At 28.9% G+C, this 16,428-nt stretch overlaps 2 protein-coding genes and 1 long non-coding RNA gene across 5 annotated transcripts; 1 reads left to right on the top strand and 2 right to left on the bottom strand.

The window, feature by feature from the left end:
• Positions 1-1,638: 1,638 nt before the first annotated feature.
• LOC130441917 (sulfite oxidase, mitochondrial-like) lies at positions 1,639-8,018 on the bottom strand. Of its 2 annotated transcripts, XM_056775797.1 has the most exons (11): positions 7,904-8,018; positions 7,275-7,394; positions 6,734-6,827; positions 5,616-5,797; positions 5,380-5,539; positions 5,069-5,258; positions 4,262-4,393; positions 4,012-4,204; positions 3,751-3,951; positions 1,918-2,090; positions 1,639-1,839 (listed from the first exon to the last, which is right to left on the bottom strand). In XM_056775797.1, exons 4-11 carry the CDS (start codon positions 5,707-5,709, stop codon positions 1,708-1,710), a joined length of 1,275 nt encoding a protein of 424 aa, XP_056631775.1. In that variant the 5' UTR covers positions 5,710-5,797; positions 6,734-6,827; positions 7,275-7,394; positions 7,904-8,018; the 3' UTR covers positions 1,639-1,707. The 2 variants fall into 2 exon arrangements, with proteins under 2 accessions (XP_056631775.1, XP_056631774.1); XM_056775796.1 differs by having other exon boundaries at positions 7,275-7,965.
• A 31-nt stretch (positions 8,019-8,049) lies between these two features.
• Positions 8,050-14,150, top strand: LOC130441916 (gastrula zinc finger protein XlCGF26.1-like). Its single transcript, XM_056775795.1, has 6 exons — positions 8,050-8,153; positions 8,946-9,476; positions 9,532-9,740; positions 9,798-10,151; positions 11,596-11,812; positions 13,268-14,150. The coding sequence occupies exons 2-6, from the start codon at positions 9,001-9,003 to the stop codon at positions 13,719-13,721; spliced, it is 1,710 nt and encodes a 569-aa protein (XP_056631773.1). The 5' UTR covers positions 8,050-8,153; positions 8,946-9,000; the 3' UTR covers positions 13,722-14,150.
• On the bottom strand, positions 10,861-15,749 carry LOC130441918 (uncharacterized). 2 transcript variants are annotated; one of them, XR_008909656.1, is made up of 3 exons: positions 15,393-15,739; positions 14,181-14,579; positions 10,861-12,834 (listed from the first exon to the last, which is right to left on the bottom strand). It is a non-coding gene; the product is annotated as an uncharacterized LOC130441918 (long non-coding RNA). The 2 variants fall into 2 exon arrangements; XR_008909657.1 differs by having other exon boundaries at positions 10,861-14,579; positions 15,393-15,749.
• Between the last annotated feature and the right edge of the window lie 679 nt (positions 15,750-16,428).

Below are 16,428 nucleotides of genomic sequence, written 5' to 3'. Positions count from 1 at the left end.
TAATTAGTAGTCAAATAATATATATTAAACAACCCCTACACTCCATATATTTATTAATTTCTTTCATAGTTTGCACATATAAAATTCTAAATTTTTGTATCCTCAACTAAAAACAGCTGATGCCAATTTACCATTTTGACACTGACTTTTTCGTATTGCGCATGAACACTTTTAATCCAAACAAAAATCGAGAACAAGTAGAATCGATTCGAAATCAATAAAGAACCGATTAAATTCGAACTGCGTCACGGAATTGTTACTAAAAATAAGAACTGTGAATAATAACTTTGAAATCGCGCATACAATCACTTCCTGATGTGATTCTGAATCAGAAACACTGACAAAGCTGTTAAATTTCGATAATCTGTTTGATTTCACCAATCCGCCATAAATCATTTCGAGTAACTGACTAGATCATAGAGAAAATAGTAAAGATCATATATGTAGTACTCCTATATGGACAGTCCCTACGTTATGGTGCCGACAATATTCATTTTCTCTCTCGTACGAGACACTTTAGCTATACTGGAGAGCTGGAGCCTCGGAGGATAGAGAAATCGTTGCAATTCTGTCTTCCTTACTCAGAACATTTATAGAAACTGTCCATATAGAAGTATTACATATATGGTAAATATATAGGGATCTAGCTAGCAGAGAGACAAAGAACATCAGTATACCCATAGACAAAGTAAAACCAAACTACGGTTTCAATAAAATTCGTGTTCAAATATTAGAATGAAATATAAAGAAAGCTTTCAAGTGTTCCGTTTAATTTCTTGTATCGTACTCCTTCCACCGTTATATTTCCCTACTCTCTTAGCTTTTTTCACTAATCACCGCACAGTGAGCCTGTTTCTTTCTAAAATTGGTACAACTTTTCAACATAAAAGTTATACATATTCAGCAGTTTTATTAATTACTATGTCTATGGCTATACCACTCTCTTTTTCTCTCTCTACTCTATTCTGATCGGATCGAAATGACGTCAAAGTTTCAAATGGTAGAAATGGCAAAAGAGGAGATTAACAAGTTTTGACTTTATTGACGAGCAGAAGAAGATAGAGAGTGGTAAACAGATCATCTTTCTCTCTCGTCCAATAATACAACTTATATGCCACTCTCTCTATCCACAATATTTTCTTTATGGATTAGAAACGTCGGTCATGTTGTCGTGGTTAACAAAGACTTTGTTTCATTGGTGTATAGAGAATTGATTGTTCCGAGCACTTATTTTATTGAAATTAATATCTTTGGTCAAATAAATAAACACTACTACTGAAAATACTTGCGACTTGATAGAGAATTTCTGAAAGGAGTTATTTGTATTTCACCGTAATCTAGAGATTTCAAGAATTCAAAGGTTCCAGAAAAAGATTTTAATATATAAATTGTCTAGCAACTGTATGTCATTTAACAATTTGATGGCATAGTGAATACATCTGGAGAGTGATAAGTGATTATAAAAGTCAACCAAATGGTATTTTTGAATAAATTAGATGTTAAATGTGTTCATATAAATAAGATCATTAAAATAGAATATTCTAATCCAATATTACAAGTAGAAAGTTATGTTGATGTTAATAAGTATCATAAAATGCCAGGAGTGTCTCAATTTAATAAAAAAAAAAAACTCAAAAATATAAATATATTTATTTTATTGATTTTTTTTATAGTTTGCTTGTTATATCACAATACACACAAATATAATCACTCTCGTTTCAAACCGACTCTGATTCTGTGATAAGCATTACTCAAAACGCCTCTCAAGTTCCAAATATTCTCAACGCTCTCCGGTTGAGTGTTATATGAAGAGTCCACTGCTTTTGACCAAATCTCGACCTAAAAAAATATTTCTCAACATCAAAAATCTATAATATTTTGTAATATTGAGTCATTCGGATATACTAATACACTTACGCTTGTCGCATCATCGCTAACCGGAATATCAATCGACCACAATGTCCAAGCCCAATGTCTAGGTGGCGAAACTGTATCTTGATGATCAAAATTAGCCACGTGCCAAGTTTTACCCCCATCGACTGTAACGTCAACTCTAACAATTTTTTGACCACCTCCCGACCAAGCATATCCTAAAATGAATGCATTATGTTTGTGTATTTAAAAAAAATATTATAATGGTAATATTTATTATAGTTAGATTTGAAATTTCTAAATATATAAATGAAAGTGAAACTAATAAAAAGAGTGGGGTTAAGTGGTGACAGTTATAAAAAATGAAGTAGCAGTTATCAAAAAATGTAGTGACAGATTTAAAAAAAATGAGGTTTACTGACAGTAATCAAAAGAAAAGTTAAGTAGTGATAGTTATAAAAAAATGAAGTCAAGTAGTGATAGTTATTCAAAAAATTGGAATAAGTAGTGAGTTATAATAAAATAGGTTCGGTAGTGAATTAAAATTGAAAATAATAAATTAGATAAGATCTTTGATTTACATAACAAGGTAAAAGAGATGTCAATTTTTTTCCGGGCCGAGGACTAAGGAAGTTCAATTTTTAAAAATAAGACTTACTAATAAATAAATTTGTAAAAATTATATAATACAGCATATAAAAAATGTTGCTAAATAATGGAGATAATATAAAAAAAAATGGATTATGAAATGAGAAATTGAGAAAAAAACAGGAATAAAAGTTGAATAAGTTTAGCAAAATTTAGATAAATTTGTAAATTATTGGATTAGATTAGATTTCTGGACCTTCGAGCCCGGATATAAAGGCTCGAAGGACCAGACGAAAATAAAAAACTCTTGCATAAATTCCAGTTTATCATCCAGAAGTAATTTGTTCTTAATGTTCAATGACAATAGATTGATTGCGATTTACAGAGTCATTTTTTATCGCCAAATGTCAAACTGCTCATGTAATTTTGTAAATACATATTTTAATACGAGGATATTGTGAAAATTCTTATAATTGTCAATGTTAAGAATTACAACAATCACTTTCTGCCGGATATGAAGGCTCGAAGGACCGGATAAAAATCACACACTTTTCCATAAATTCCAGCTTGGTATCTGTAAATGATTTATTTGTTTTTAATGTTCAATGGCAGTTATAGTTTGGTTGGAGAAGGGCTTTAGAGTTGTATATATTTTATGAATAATAAACTTTGAAATTTCCACTTATAGTCATTGATTTTCACTATATTTGTCCAATATGAAGTATTATCGTTTTTCTTCAGAAGTTTTAGTTAGAAATAAAGCCAATTCGTGCTACAGAGTCATTTCTGGTCACACGAATGTCAAACTGCTTGTGTAATTTATTTTTGAAAATACACATTTTAATACCAGGATATTGTCAATTCTCTGGTTCTTCGAGCCAGGTTTGAAGGCGAAAATCACAAACTTTTCCATAAACTCCAGCTAAGCATCCCGAAGTGATTTATTTGTTTTTCATGTTCATTGACACAACATGTCAAACTGCTCATTCATTTTTGTGAATACATATTTCAAAATCAAAAAATTTTGAAAATTTGTATGATTTTCAATGTTCAGCACTACAAAAATAAAATTTTCTGGTTCTCTGAGCCGGATAAGAAGGCTCAAAAGACCAGATGAAAGTTACAAAAGATTACATTAGTGGATGTGATATCCATATTTGAAAATACCTATTTAAACGATTAAAATGTCATTTTAGTCAAAAAAAATTAATATTAGTTCCAATTTAAAAATAAACCTCAGCTTTTTGAAGCCTAGAACTTTTTTAAAAATTTCAAATAATAAAAACTCACCTTTAACATTTATTTTTCCATCTTTCACAGCAACTTGACTACCCTGTGCGGGTTTACAGATTGCTGATATCACAGGCAATTCTTGAATAGCTGGAGATTTAGTGAAATCGACTGTATCCCAATCAACCGACGGAGAAAACCCTTTATAGTCGTTCTGCTGCCAATGGGAATCGCTCTCCTCTTCCGAAACAACTATTTTTCCTAAAATCAACATTAATTATTAAAAAAAAAAAATGAAAATATGAGTCGAAGATTTATTACCTAACCATTTCACATTTCTTGCTCCAACAACACCAGGAACTATAACTCTAATAGGAAATCCGTGATCTCTTGGTATTGGTACTCCATTCATTTCGTATGCCAATATAACGTCTCCTCTTTTATCCAACGCTTTCCATATGGGGATTGAGGCACCATAATTTTTTGCTGTTACATCGGCATCTATGCCTTCAAACTGAAACAGTTAATTCGATGTAACAGTGAATTTTTAAGGGAAGATTGAAATATTTACTTGAATATGTTTGTACTTCTCTTCATCTTCATCAATACCTGCTTGTAATAAAATATCTCTTAATGGTACACCAGTCCAAGTTGCTGTTCCAATAGCTGCTGCGCCCCAGTTTAAACCTCTGACAGGTTTATACTGAAATTTAAAATGGAATACAGGAGAAACTGTTTTGATAATTTGACTGGATAATTCTAATTTGAAATCTGAGGGTAAGAGATGAAAATACAATTTAAAGATACCGAAAATATGATCTGTATCAACTCCCAATGTTAACGAAGGTATGTTTTGGTGGAATAAGCTGGATTAAAAGATATTTCTTGGTGGACTAAACTCTTTTAATTAAAATCATTGAAATTTTGTTGTTTTTGGTGGAATAAACTGGATTTATATACATTAATATCATGATATTCTTTACTGGATTGTACGTTATTAATAGATATACATAAAATTTCATTGTGTTTTCATTGGAATCAACTGATCTAATGAATATAGATTTGAATTTTATTACGTTTTGGTAGAATAAATTGAATTAATAAAAGTTATACTTTTAAATCATATTGTAATTTGGTGGAATAGACTCGATTAATGAATATTCATACAAATTGTGCCGTGTTTTGGTGAAATAAACTCGATTAATGAATAGAAATCAGATATCGCTATGTTTTGGTGGAATAAACTAGGTTCATAACATTAAAATCTTTTTAGATTTTAGTGTAATTAACTCAATTAATATACATATAAATCATTATGCTCTGGTGGAATACATTTCATTTTTTAAAATAATACTAATTTAAAAAAAACCACACCAACCTTAACCATATCACTTCTCCTATTTCCAGCACACATTATAGTAACTGTTATCGTTCGTTTTGGCATTTTTTTAAGTTCATCTAACGTGAAAGTCATAGTTTCTTCTTTTCCGTCAATTTCTATTTCCAATTCGTACGTTTTTGGATCTATTTCAGGTACAGGTAAGTGATTTCTAACATAGAATAATTCACTAAAAAAAAACAACACTATGTATTTATCAAATCCAATAAAAAAAATTTGGGATGCGATAAAATAAGAGATGTTAACTACTTTTAACGTGACCTATTTAAAATTATTACTTCATCACTTACTTTGGTGTAATGAAGTTCTGTATTAATACATCAGGTGGTAGTTCAGCATTGAAAGGTTTCGCACTAGCAGGTACTAGGGCAAAATGTCTCTTCGGTTCATTTGCATATGGATCGGACATGTCTGATGTTAAATGTTTTGTATCCCCCGCCCTTACATTACCTAAGTTTGTTTTTAAAATAACAGCAACCAAATATTATATGTAATATTGAAAATACTTTGAATTATACAAACTTACCTATTCGATATGATTCAAATATGGCGGATACTTCCGGTGTTTGATGTATTCCATACAGCATCCAAAACGGTTCAACTGAACTACCAGCTGCCATTAAAATTTGTTCTCCGCCCGGGTGTCCAGGAACAAATTCCGTTATATCATAAACTCCTTCTTTAAAAATCACCCAAACTCCTTTTTCCCTGAAAAATATTTGAAATTAGTACCACAAGTAACTAGTAATCAGTTAAAATTTGTAGACTTTCATATACAAAATGATGTAATGGAAAATAAACAGTTGGGCACTTTACAAATTATCAATACAACCTCTACTATTCTTTTGATGCTCCTACATATAAAGAAATACTGGTAGAAGTGAAACATTAGTAAAAACACACAAAAATATAGCAGGAGTGAAATATAATGTGAAAAGAGAAATATAGAGGCATAAGAACACAAAAAGAGAAGAATAAGTGATTATAGATTACGTTAATAGTCCAATAAGCCACCATTAAAGATGTAGTTACAAGATATAGTCCAATAAATAGCAATATACAAATAGTGTAATTATACAGTAGGAGTGGAATGGATTTTGAAAAGTGAAATAAAAACCCAAAAAGAGAATAACGAGTGATTATAGACAACCAACAAAGTTGTAATTCTAGGATTTTAGTTCAATAAATAGCGATATCATGTAGCAAGATTGAATTTTATAGTAATAAAGCAAGTTTAATGTAGAATAAAGGATAGTAGGCCACCATAAAGATATAGTCCGATATCCAATAAATAGCGATATACCAATAGAAATGGTCTAATTATATAGCAGAAGTGAAATAAAATGTGAAAAGTGAAATATAGTAGAATAAAAACCCAAAAGGAGGATAATGAGCGGAAATAGACAACCAACAAAGTTGTAGTTTCAGGATTTAGTCCAATTAATAACAATATAGCGATCAATAAGATAATATAGATATGAAAGAACTTGTATCAGCTTTTGTTCCCAATACTTCTTTGAAGGTAGTATAATGATTTGGCAGATGAACTTAGGACTAATTGAACCATGAATCTTTTTTTAATTGGTAATTATAAAAAATTATGAAACAACAATTTTTTATTATTTATATTAGAGTTGTACTTACAGTGAGTCATGAGATGATATTTCTTCCAAAGTATACACTGGCAGTTTTGGGTCGTAACTTCCAGGTTTTCCATCATACGGGTTTCTAAATTTATCTAACAAAAGTGTAATGTTTGTAAAATTTTGATAATATATCCAAAATTAACTATTAAAAATCGAATCATTTTTCAAAAATCTAAATATACAATATTCTGCTATTAATTTCTCATTTATCTATTTTTAGGACTAAATAATTGAAACTTTAAACTTCTGGCTTTTTTTAAAAATATTTTCATCTCATTTACTTTTCTTGATTACTTATCCTATACAGCATGAATATTTATTATTTAGAAAAAAGTTTTAGGTGTGAATATTACTTGTCATACACTTTAATAAAAGTAAAATCCATATTTTGCTAGTATAAACTAGCTTATTATATGTAAATTCAAAACATGTTTTGGTGGAATGAACTCAATTATTAAAAATATAGAAATCCCTTTTATTTTGGTGGAATAAACTCATTTAGAACAAAGACTATAATATAATTAAATCTATTATCTCACCTATTAAATAATATCCAAGGGAACCTCCTAGAATGGTAATAGTCCCGATTAACACATTCCTACTGTTTAAAAATGGTTTACTTTCTTTTTCGTAATTTTGTTTGTTATGTGTAGCGAGTTCTGAAAAATTTGCTAAAGCTTGACAACTAGCTCTATGTACAATAAGTTTCCTACTTAATCTGCGCAACATATTTTCTTATTTACTATAATAAATGACGTAAACACATGCTTCGATATGATCTAACATACACGAAATAAGTTAGTTTGCCGACTATATTAAATTAAATCAATTTAGATTTGGAAGGTAAATATTAAACCAAGGATCCATAACAAATTTCACTACTAGTAAAATTCTGATTACACAATGTAAATATTACAAAAAAAAGTTATATATCAGATACTTAATATTGCATAGTTTAATTTAAAATATCAATCTTACTTTTATCAAATTTTGTTTCATAAAAATTTTTGAAATATAAACAAGGATACCAGTTTATCAGCTGTTAGACATAGGTCAGCAGCACATATCAGGTTAAGGGCACAGAACGGAATAATATATAGCTCCATACTAAGTACACTGTTTGTTATCTTTATTTATGAATACACCAAATATTACATTTATCACTTACCATCGGTGTTTCTAATTATTAATTCTCATTTTGGTCCCTCTAGAAGAAAACCTTGTTATTGAAAGTCTAATTGTAATTGTCGTTGTACTGGTAGTAAACAAAACTTTGTTCACGGTTCAAACTCAGAATCGATTCTGTATCAGTTGATAACTAATGTAGGATCCATTCAGGTGTTGATTTACTGCGAACGATTAGTAACAGATCAAAATTTTTAGCATATAGTTAATATTAAACATAGAGAGAGTGACAGGTAAGTGAAATTGTTCTTAAGAAGAGAGAAAAAGCATTGGTTTACCACTCAACTCGCAATTAAAATAAAATCTTGTTAGTTGTTTGCACCTCACAAAACTTCGACGTCATGGCGATCCAATCAGAATACAGTAGACAAAGATAGATATTGATATAGCGATGTTCTTTCTCTCTCCATCATTGGTTCATAACTACCTGATCAAGCTTTCCTACCCAGTTTTCTCTATTTTCAATTTTAATATTAATAATAAACAAATCTCTGTACACTGGTTAATTTCAGAATTAGTTGGTAACCAATTTAGGATCGTGACTATGCGCATGCATGCATCTTTAACAAAAACCAGAGAACTGCTATATCTGACTCCTTATCAATAATAATTAACGAATTCGATGTAACCCACTAACAAACAACTGTTACTAGAAATTTAGAACTGAGCTAATCGCGAACGACAATTTTGAAAATGCTCATTCGTTTGGTCCGCGAACAAAGATAAAGTGTGAGGAATTGTTGCAGTTGCAGAAATTTAAAGTTTACATAGTTCTATGGAATCAGTATTATGACATTGACAACTGTAAATTTAAAATATGAGAAAATATATGATTAATATATAAATAAATAAAAGCAATAATTCACTATTTTATTTATATTCTTTTTTCACAAATTTTTCTCTTCTGACCTTTAAATTATGTTTACTGGCAAATCAGCTGGAAATACTGATTTTCACCTGAGTAGCCTGTCAATTGTCCACGATGTCATTAATGTTTGATGTTTTTATATTTTTTCAATATATAGAAATGAAAAATAGGATTGAATTTCAATAAAAACTAATCGTTGTGTGATATTGAAAATGTCTTTTAACGGACTAACTCAAGCAGTTAAAGAAGAGCCTCTAGAGGCAGAACTAAACCAACCCGAGTTGAGCAAAATTGAAATTAAAGATGACATTGATTGCTTACCTGATAATCCAGATTTTATAGAATTAGGTAATGCTTCGGATGGATTTAACAATCAAGAATGGAAAGAAGGACGTTTCGACGTTAGATCGAATCCAATTGAGTTAGATGGAGAAAGTAGTTGTGAAATGCCTCAAAATTTAGAATCAAGTCAATTGACACATTTCATGCTACACGATTCCGAAGATAGCACCCAAGATACAAACCAAACTTATTCAGATCAAGATTGGAGTGAACATAACAACGGAATATACAGTTGTAAAATTTGTAAAATACAATTTGTGGAAGAATTGTTTTTGGAACAGCATTTCAAATCTAGAAGATTAGGCGATAAAAGATACAAATGTTGCGGTTGTGATAAAATTTTCAGGTAAGGTATCAATAAAATTAGATTTTTAGATCATTTTTATTACTGTTAATTATAGAGACAATACGCAATTAAATGTTCACTCAAGAAAACATACGGGAGAAAAACCTTACGCTTGTACAGTTTGCGGTAAAAAATTTTCCGTTAATGGAAACTTGAGTAAACATATGAGGATACATACGGGGGAAAGAAGGTTCGAATGCTTTACGTGCGAAAGAAAATTTACACAGTTCGCACATTTAGAGGATCATATTAAAACACACTCGGGTATATTATTGTTTAAACCTCAAGTTAAATTTGTTTATTTCTTGTTTGAATTTGTAGGGGAACGCCCGTACGTATGTGATTTCTGTAACAGTGCCTTCAAAACAAAGGCCAGACTGAGGAAACATAAAAAATCCCACGAAGATGAACGCATAACCAAACGATCTGTACCTTGTCCGATTTGTATGAAAGTGATGAAAAGTACAAAACAGTTATTAACGCATATGGAAACTCACGACGAAGGAGAGCATAATCCTTTTCCATGCGAAACTTGCGGGAAGACTTACAAGAATTTATTTTCTCTCAATATACACCAGAAAATTCACGGTAATGTCAGGGATTTTCAATGTACTCTTTGTGAAAAAGCCTTTACGAATGCTAGTCATTTAAGAAGACATTCAAATTCACATTCAGGTAAATTTTTTTGTAATTTTTATAGAATTCTCTCCTTAGAATTTCTTGTAGATGTTTCACAACTGTGCCTGATCTAGATGATTTTATTTATTATTTTGGTAAATATTTGGAAGTTGGGTCATCAAAAATCACCATTTTCAATTTTTTTGTTTATTTTTTTAATTCAAGATTAAAATAAGTTTGAATATCAAAAATTCAACACTTTGATTAGTGGAGAATTCAAAAACTATAATTTCTCCAGATTTGTTCCATAAAACTGTCTCAAAAATTGTTTTTTTTTTATTAATATTGTATTTTATTCGAAAAGTACATATAGAAACAAACAATTTGGAAAAACCTAAGCTAACCTAACTTTAATTTTGCCAAATTTAAAATATAAATTAAACATTAGTTGGAAAACTAAAATTTTATCACTATTTTGGCCGATGAAAAAAATCTACAAATCGTAAATTCTCAGATTTTTCCCAAAAACTGTACTGTAATATTCTTTTTATTTATAATATTTTCCTAAACAGTAGATTGAATTTATATACTAAATTATGCACTAAAGTAAAAAACACAGATAATATATTCAAATTCACTGTTTACTTTTTACTATTACCATCTGTTTACTATGAAATTCAATTATTTATTGTCTTTGGCTGCTTATTTATATTTAAGGGTTTTCTAGTTAATTCAGGTTCTGGAATACCATAAACAAACAAAAAGGTTTTCTAAGAAATTATCTTTATTAAAACAGTCACATAATGTAAATAGCTTTACAAGCGGCGTATTCACCAAACTTTTGCATCCTTCAACATAAGCGAACAGGACCGGCTTCTCGATCTATGTCAGTTTACTAGTTTGTTACAGTATTAATTTTTTTCCATTTTTAAAGAATGTCTTATTTTTTTCGGAAAGTACATAAAAAAACAAATAATTCAACAAAAAAAACGAGTGAATATCATAATTTAAATAATTTGTACAGATTTTCGAGAAGTTTGAATTTTTGTAATTAATTATAATAAAATAATTAATACAAAATAGAAAAACTAACTTTCAACGATTTCCTTCCCATTTGGTTAATTTTTTGACGCATTTAAGATTAATACGAATTCAAAGTTGAAAAACCAAAATTTCAACACTTTAGGTTATTAAAAAAAAAAAAAAATAAATAAAAAACCATATTTATTGTATTATTACTTTTATTAATAAGCAATACATTTTTATGCATAAATTAAATTATTGTTAAATTCACGTAACATTATGAAGGAACCATGAAGAAAAGGAATTTTATTTTTTATTGACCAAAAAAAATGTTGAAATTTAGATTTTCAAACTTAGTTCTCATTATTATTATAATTACACCAATAAAATATAAAAAAATATTGGAAATATTAATTTTTATGACTAAAAATAGGGCGAACTCCACTTCCAAATAAATACCATTATTTTTGTTTCTTAGGAGTCCGTCCGTTTGTATGTAATATATGTCTGAGGGGTTTTCCTTCGGCGCAGAATTTGAAGAGGCACTTGTTGACACATACCGGGGAGAAACCGTACACTTGCGAAGAGTGTAATAGAGGATTTTTGACGTTGGAAAATCTCAATAGACATAAAAGGACGCATACTGGGGAAAAACCGTTCCCCTGTAGTATCTGTGGAAAATGTTTTGCTCACAGGTAAAAATCATCAAACAATTTCTACTTGTTTGCTTACTTTCAATTTTTGGTGTAGTGATAGTGACTTTAATATTTTACAGTAGTTTATCGATATTTCGCTGAGTTTTTTTTTGGTTTTTAAAAAATTTTAATGGGCAGTTATATGATACTGAAAAAATACCGAGGTGGTCAAATTTATTTATATATCAGAAATTATTGGAAATATGAAGAATTAAAGATAAAACTGATTTTTGCAATATTTTCTCTTGATAATATTGCTAATTTACACAAGAAACCATGACAACGTTGTATATTATTAAATACCCAGATCAATATTAAAATTGGATAATTTTTACTTGCAAAATATTAGCAATTTACATATAAACTTGACAACGTGGTCAATAATTGTACCGATAATATAATAACACCAAAGTTAGTTTTTCATTTTCAATCAAATTATTTTAAACAAATTTACATAATGTAAAGAGATTATTGGAAATAAATATTTCAAATGAAATATTTGGCAATGTTGAACCTTATTATAAAGATAATAAACAAGATAGATTTTTATAGGTTAAGAAAGAATTTAGAATATATATTAGTGATAATTACGATATGATATAATTTTCTAAAAAAAATTTGCTAAATTTAACATTAATTCTGATATTATTGGAAATTAGTATTTCAAACGAAATTTACTGAATGAAACTTGGCAGTACTGTAACTTTTTTACCAAATATTTGAAAGAAATGCTATGTTGCCAAACTCAGCTCTAGATCTAGAAATAAGACATCTATGATCTATTTTTATCCTATTTATCAATTTTTAAAACAAAAATTCAAAATTCTTGTAAAATGTTCATTTTCATGATCATTGATACCGAAGAAAAAAAACAATTTTGGATGTTGTCAATTTAAGTATTCGACATAGATCATTGGAAATTAATATTTCAGAAGAAATTCACTTCATGAAACTTGGCAATACTGTAACTTATATTACAACCAGTAAAAAAGATGCTATGTTGCCAAAATTGAACTCTAAATCTGGAAATAAGTCAACTATGAATTTTTTTTCTATATTTTTCAATTTTTGAAAATTTTTAATGGGTAGTTACCCTTAAAAAATCATAAAAAGACAATTTTCATGAATTTTTCCATGACAAAAATACAAAATTCTTGTAAAATGTACATTTACATGATCATTTATACCGAAAAACAATTTTGAATATTGTCAATTTTAATTATTCGACATAGATAAATGAAAATTTTCACTTCATGATACTTGGCAATACTGTAACTTATATTACAACCAGTAAAAAATATGCTATGTTGCCAAAATTAAACTCTAAATATGGAAATAGTTATTTTAAATGAAATATTATTTGTCAAGTTTTTGTAATTTTAATTTTTAAGGTTAGAAAATATATTTTTCAAAAACATTTCCTTCCCCTATAATAATCGATCTATTTTTCCACAGCACCACTGCCAAAGAACACATGAGGATACATTCAGGAGACAAACCTTTCGCGTGCACCTTCTGCGATAGGAAATTCGCTCTAAACAAAGCATTGTTCAAACACATCCGCCAAAGACATCCCGATTTTTTCGACGAATTCAAACGACAGAACGATGTACCACCCAACGTACGAAAAGCCAGAGAAAAACTAAAAAGAGAAACGATGTCTATAGAAGAAATCGACATAAAACAGAAGATAAACGCTAGCGTATCACAACCAACACCCGATGTTGCAGTCAAAATCAAAACCGAACCAGAAGATAGTGAAACAGTGAAACCGGAATCGTCCGGAGAGGACATTAGACCATTTATGGAAACTCTCAATTTAAAACCTATCAAAGTTAAGGACGAAATTGAAAATAATGTGATAGAAGGATCTGGTTCGATATTTATCAAACAGGAATATGACAGCTAACGTTAACTTTGTCTCTATTAGGTATGTTACATATTTTTTTTCATTGTTTAACTGGGTATATGAATTATTGTTGATTGTTTACAGGTTATGTTATTTAACTTTTTTTAATTCTTTATTAATTTTTTTAAGAGATACACTGTGACGCTACAATTATATATAAGCTCCCCAAACCGAATTATGCTTAAAATTATACTTTCTGGTCCTTCCAGCCGGTTACAGAAGGATCGAAGGACCAGAACGTGAAATATACGATTATTGTTATTATAATTGTTAATGTCACGGTAAATTAATTTCTGCTGTTTGTTATTGAATGTTTTCTAAAAGATATATATTTATTATAACGTTACCATAACCTCTTTTTATGAGAAATTGCTTATTGAAAACATTGGATATCGTCAAATGTGTTGATATAATAATAAATTGATTAATTGAATTTGTAACATTTATTTGTAACCCCACCTTACTCTTTTCTTTCCAACAAAATATTCACCAGATTTATCTCCTTGTGTATTGTGATCCCAAATTATATTTTTAACACAGTTATATTAGCTTCAACAGTCTGTGGGTTCGTTTGTTTGTAACTCTCCTTTGGACAAAGAACAAGCGGCTTAATTAATAAAAATTTCGTTCGATAGTGGATTCAAACCGCCTCAATATTTAGAGGAACCGCATCGTGATTTTTGATTTCTCATATAAATTACACAGTTAATTTGTATTTTGAGAATTTTAGGTATTTCAATGAATTATTGTGTAGTAAAATGAAATATATATTTTTGTAGGAAATTAAACGGCATACAAAAGAGTTTTGTTTTTCTCTATGTCAACTTGCTTAAAAGTTATTCGCAGTTGAAGTTCAACCTAAAATAATATATGATGACTTTCACAATCTTTCAAAGTTTTCTACAAAAAAATGTCTTGAAAACCTAAAACAACATATTTTTCGTGGTTTTTCTCATTTTTATTACCCAAATTTATTGAGAAAAATTTATGTTATTTAGCATAATTTGAATGGAAGAGTCTGAAAATTGATTTCAAATAACAAATTATGAAATAATAGACATAATAGCATCAAAAATCTTAACAGTACTTTCAACTACATAGAAATCAGTTTTCAATGCTTTCATTCGAATCATACTATGTAAGTTTTTCTCAATAAATTTGGGAAGTAAATGAGAAAAATCATGAAAAAAATGTCGATGTTATGTTTTTAAGACATATTATATTAATATTTAGAGCTCAAACTCTACCAAAACTTTTTTTTCGTCATCTTTCGTAGTAGCTAAAAAAAGTTTTTTTGGCCCACCCTAGTATATAAACAGAGAAGCCATTATATGAAGGTGATATCAATGAAATAAATATAATTTTAAAAAAACGCGGTTTCATAGCATATCAAACTAAAAAGTTGAAAATAATTTTTAAAATAAGCCTACAACAATAATAAATGAAAAATATTAGTATTATGAAAAAAACGTGGGCGCTTTGTTCCATTTTTCTCGTACATTGAGAGCCTCATGCTTTTTTTACAGTACTAATTTTTCATTCATTTTTGTTTTAAGCTTATTTTAAAAATTATTTCTAACGTTTGATATGTTTTAAAAGCGTGATTTTTACTTTTTTTAACTATATTTTTTATTGATCCACTAAGTATATATTGAAGAAGCGACAACTTACTGCGAAAAGTATTGGATTTTGAAATTCGAATTAGAAAAATTAATACTTTCTTATTATATTGTAGTGTGTAGAAAAACTTTTTGGATGTCAAAGACCATTTAATCCAGCTATTGCTATTGATCTTAATAATTCTACATCGACAATGAGTTTTTCCGTATATCAAACTTTTCTGAGTGTAATATTTTATTGTGCCATCTTCGCTTAAAAATTATTCATAGTAATGAGTTGCCATAATTGAAAGTTCTATAAATATGATCACTAACCCATTTTATTAAGATACAAATCACCGAATTTTATATAAAAACAAATTTTTTATACCAAATTATATTTTATATCATGTTTATACCGATGTTTTACAGATCCGTTAAACGAACACTAATTTTATAGGTTTGTTCCAACCTGATAGTCTGTATATCTTTTATTTATGGTCTGGACCGTTCTTTGGAGGGTCAGTGCAAGCGTTTAAATGATATTTTCTGCGCAATAACTGGCTATACACGGTTCTTGTAACAGTTCTTGCTATAAAGTTCTTCCATATAAAGTTTTCTATGCTATCAGGCAAGTATCGGAACACAAAACAGAATCGTTCGCACAACGGTAACTGCCCGTAATCTTTATTGCGCGAATCGTTTTCGTACTAAGGACGGTTTTTGGATAGGTTGGAACAAACTTATAAATAAGATGAATATTAGATATGAAAACTGCTAATGAAAATCAAGAACTTTCAAATTAAATCAATGAAGTTTATCAATGTGTAGACTAAAACATTAAGTAAAAAAGAAGAATTATCAGCTGTTTGAAAAAGTTGTCATTCAGCTCGTTATATACAAATTGGTTATAAATTTTATTTTCCTAATCCTATTGTGTATTTTGTATTGTTAAACATATTGAATAACATCTAATTTACTTCAGGGAAATAGATACAATAGATAAATAATATGATTCAAACGATTTGATTCTTGTGAATATTTCAAGCACCAATTTTAAACTAAAGAAAACAAAGAAGAGCATTTATTTTATTTTTAAATGTCTAACA

The sequence above is a fragment of the Diorhabda sublineata genome, chromosome 3 (genome assembly GCF_026230105.1).
Source record: "Diorhabda sublineata isolate icDioSubl1.1 chromosome 3, icDioSubl1.1, whole genome shotgun sequence".
NCBI classification, from domain to species: Eukaryota; Metazoa; Arthropoda; class Insecta; order Coleoptera; family Chrysomelidae; genus Diorhabda; species Diorhabda sublineata.
Note: the sequence above shows the minus strand (reverse complement) of the source record. Positions and strands in the feature narration are given on the sequence as shown.

Excerpts from the sequence above, each read along its gene's own strand:
- LOC130441917 (XM_056775796.1), bottom strand. The coding sequence starts at position 7,464 with ATGTTGCGCAGATTAAGTAGGAAACTTATTGTACATAGAGCTAGTTGT. Across the intron at positions 5,540-5,615 it reads ATTTGAATCATATCGAATAG|GTAATGTAAGGGCGGGGGAT; the intron begins GTAAGTTTGTAT and ends AAACAAACTTAG. Across the intron at positions 1,840-1,917 it reads TTAGCGATGATGCGACAAGC|GTCGAGATTTGGTCAAAAGC; the intron begins GTAAGTGTATTA and ends ATATTTTTTTAG.
- LOC130441916 (XM_056775795.1), top strand. The coding sequence starts at position 9,001 with ATGTCTTTTAACGGACTAACTCAAGCAGTTAAAGAAGAGCCTCTAGAG. Across the intron at positions 9,477-9,531 it reads GGTTGTGATAAAATTTTCAG|AGACAATACGCAATTAAATG; the intron begins GTAAGGTATCAA and ends TGTTAATTATAG. Across the intron at positions 11,813-13,267 it reads GGAAAATGTTTTGCTCACAG|CACCACTGCCAAAGAACACA; the intron begins GTAAAAATCATC and ends ATTTTTCCACAG.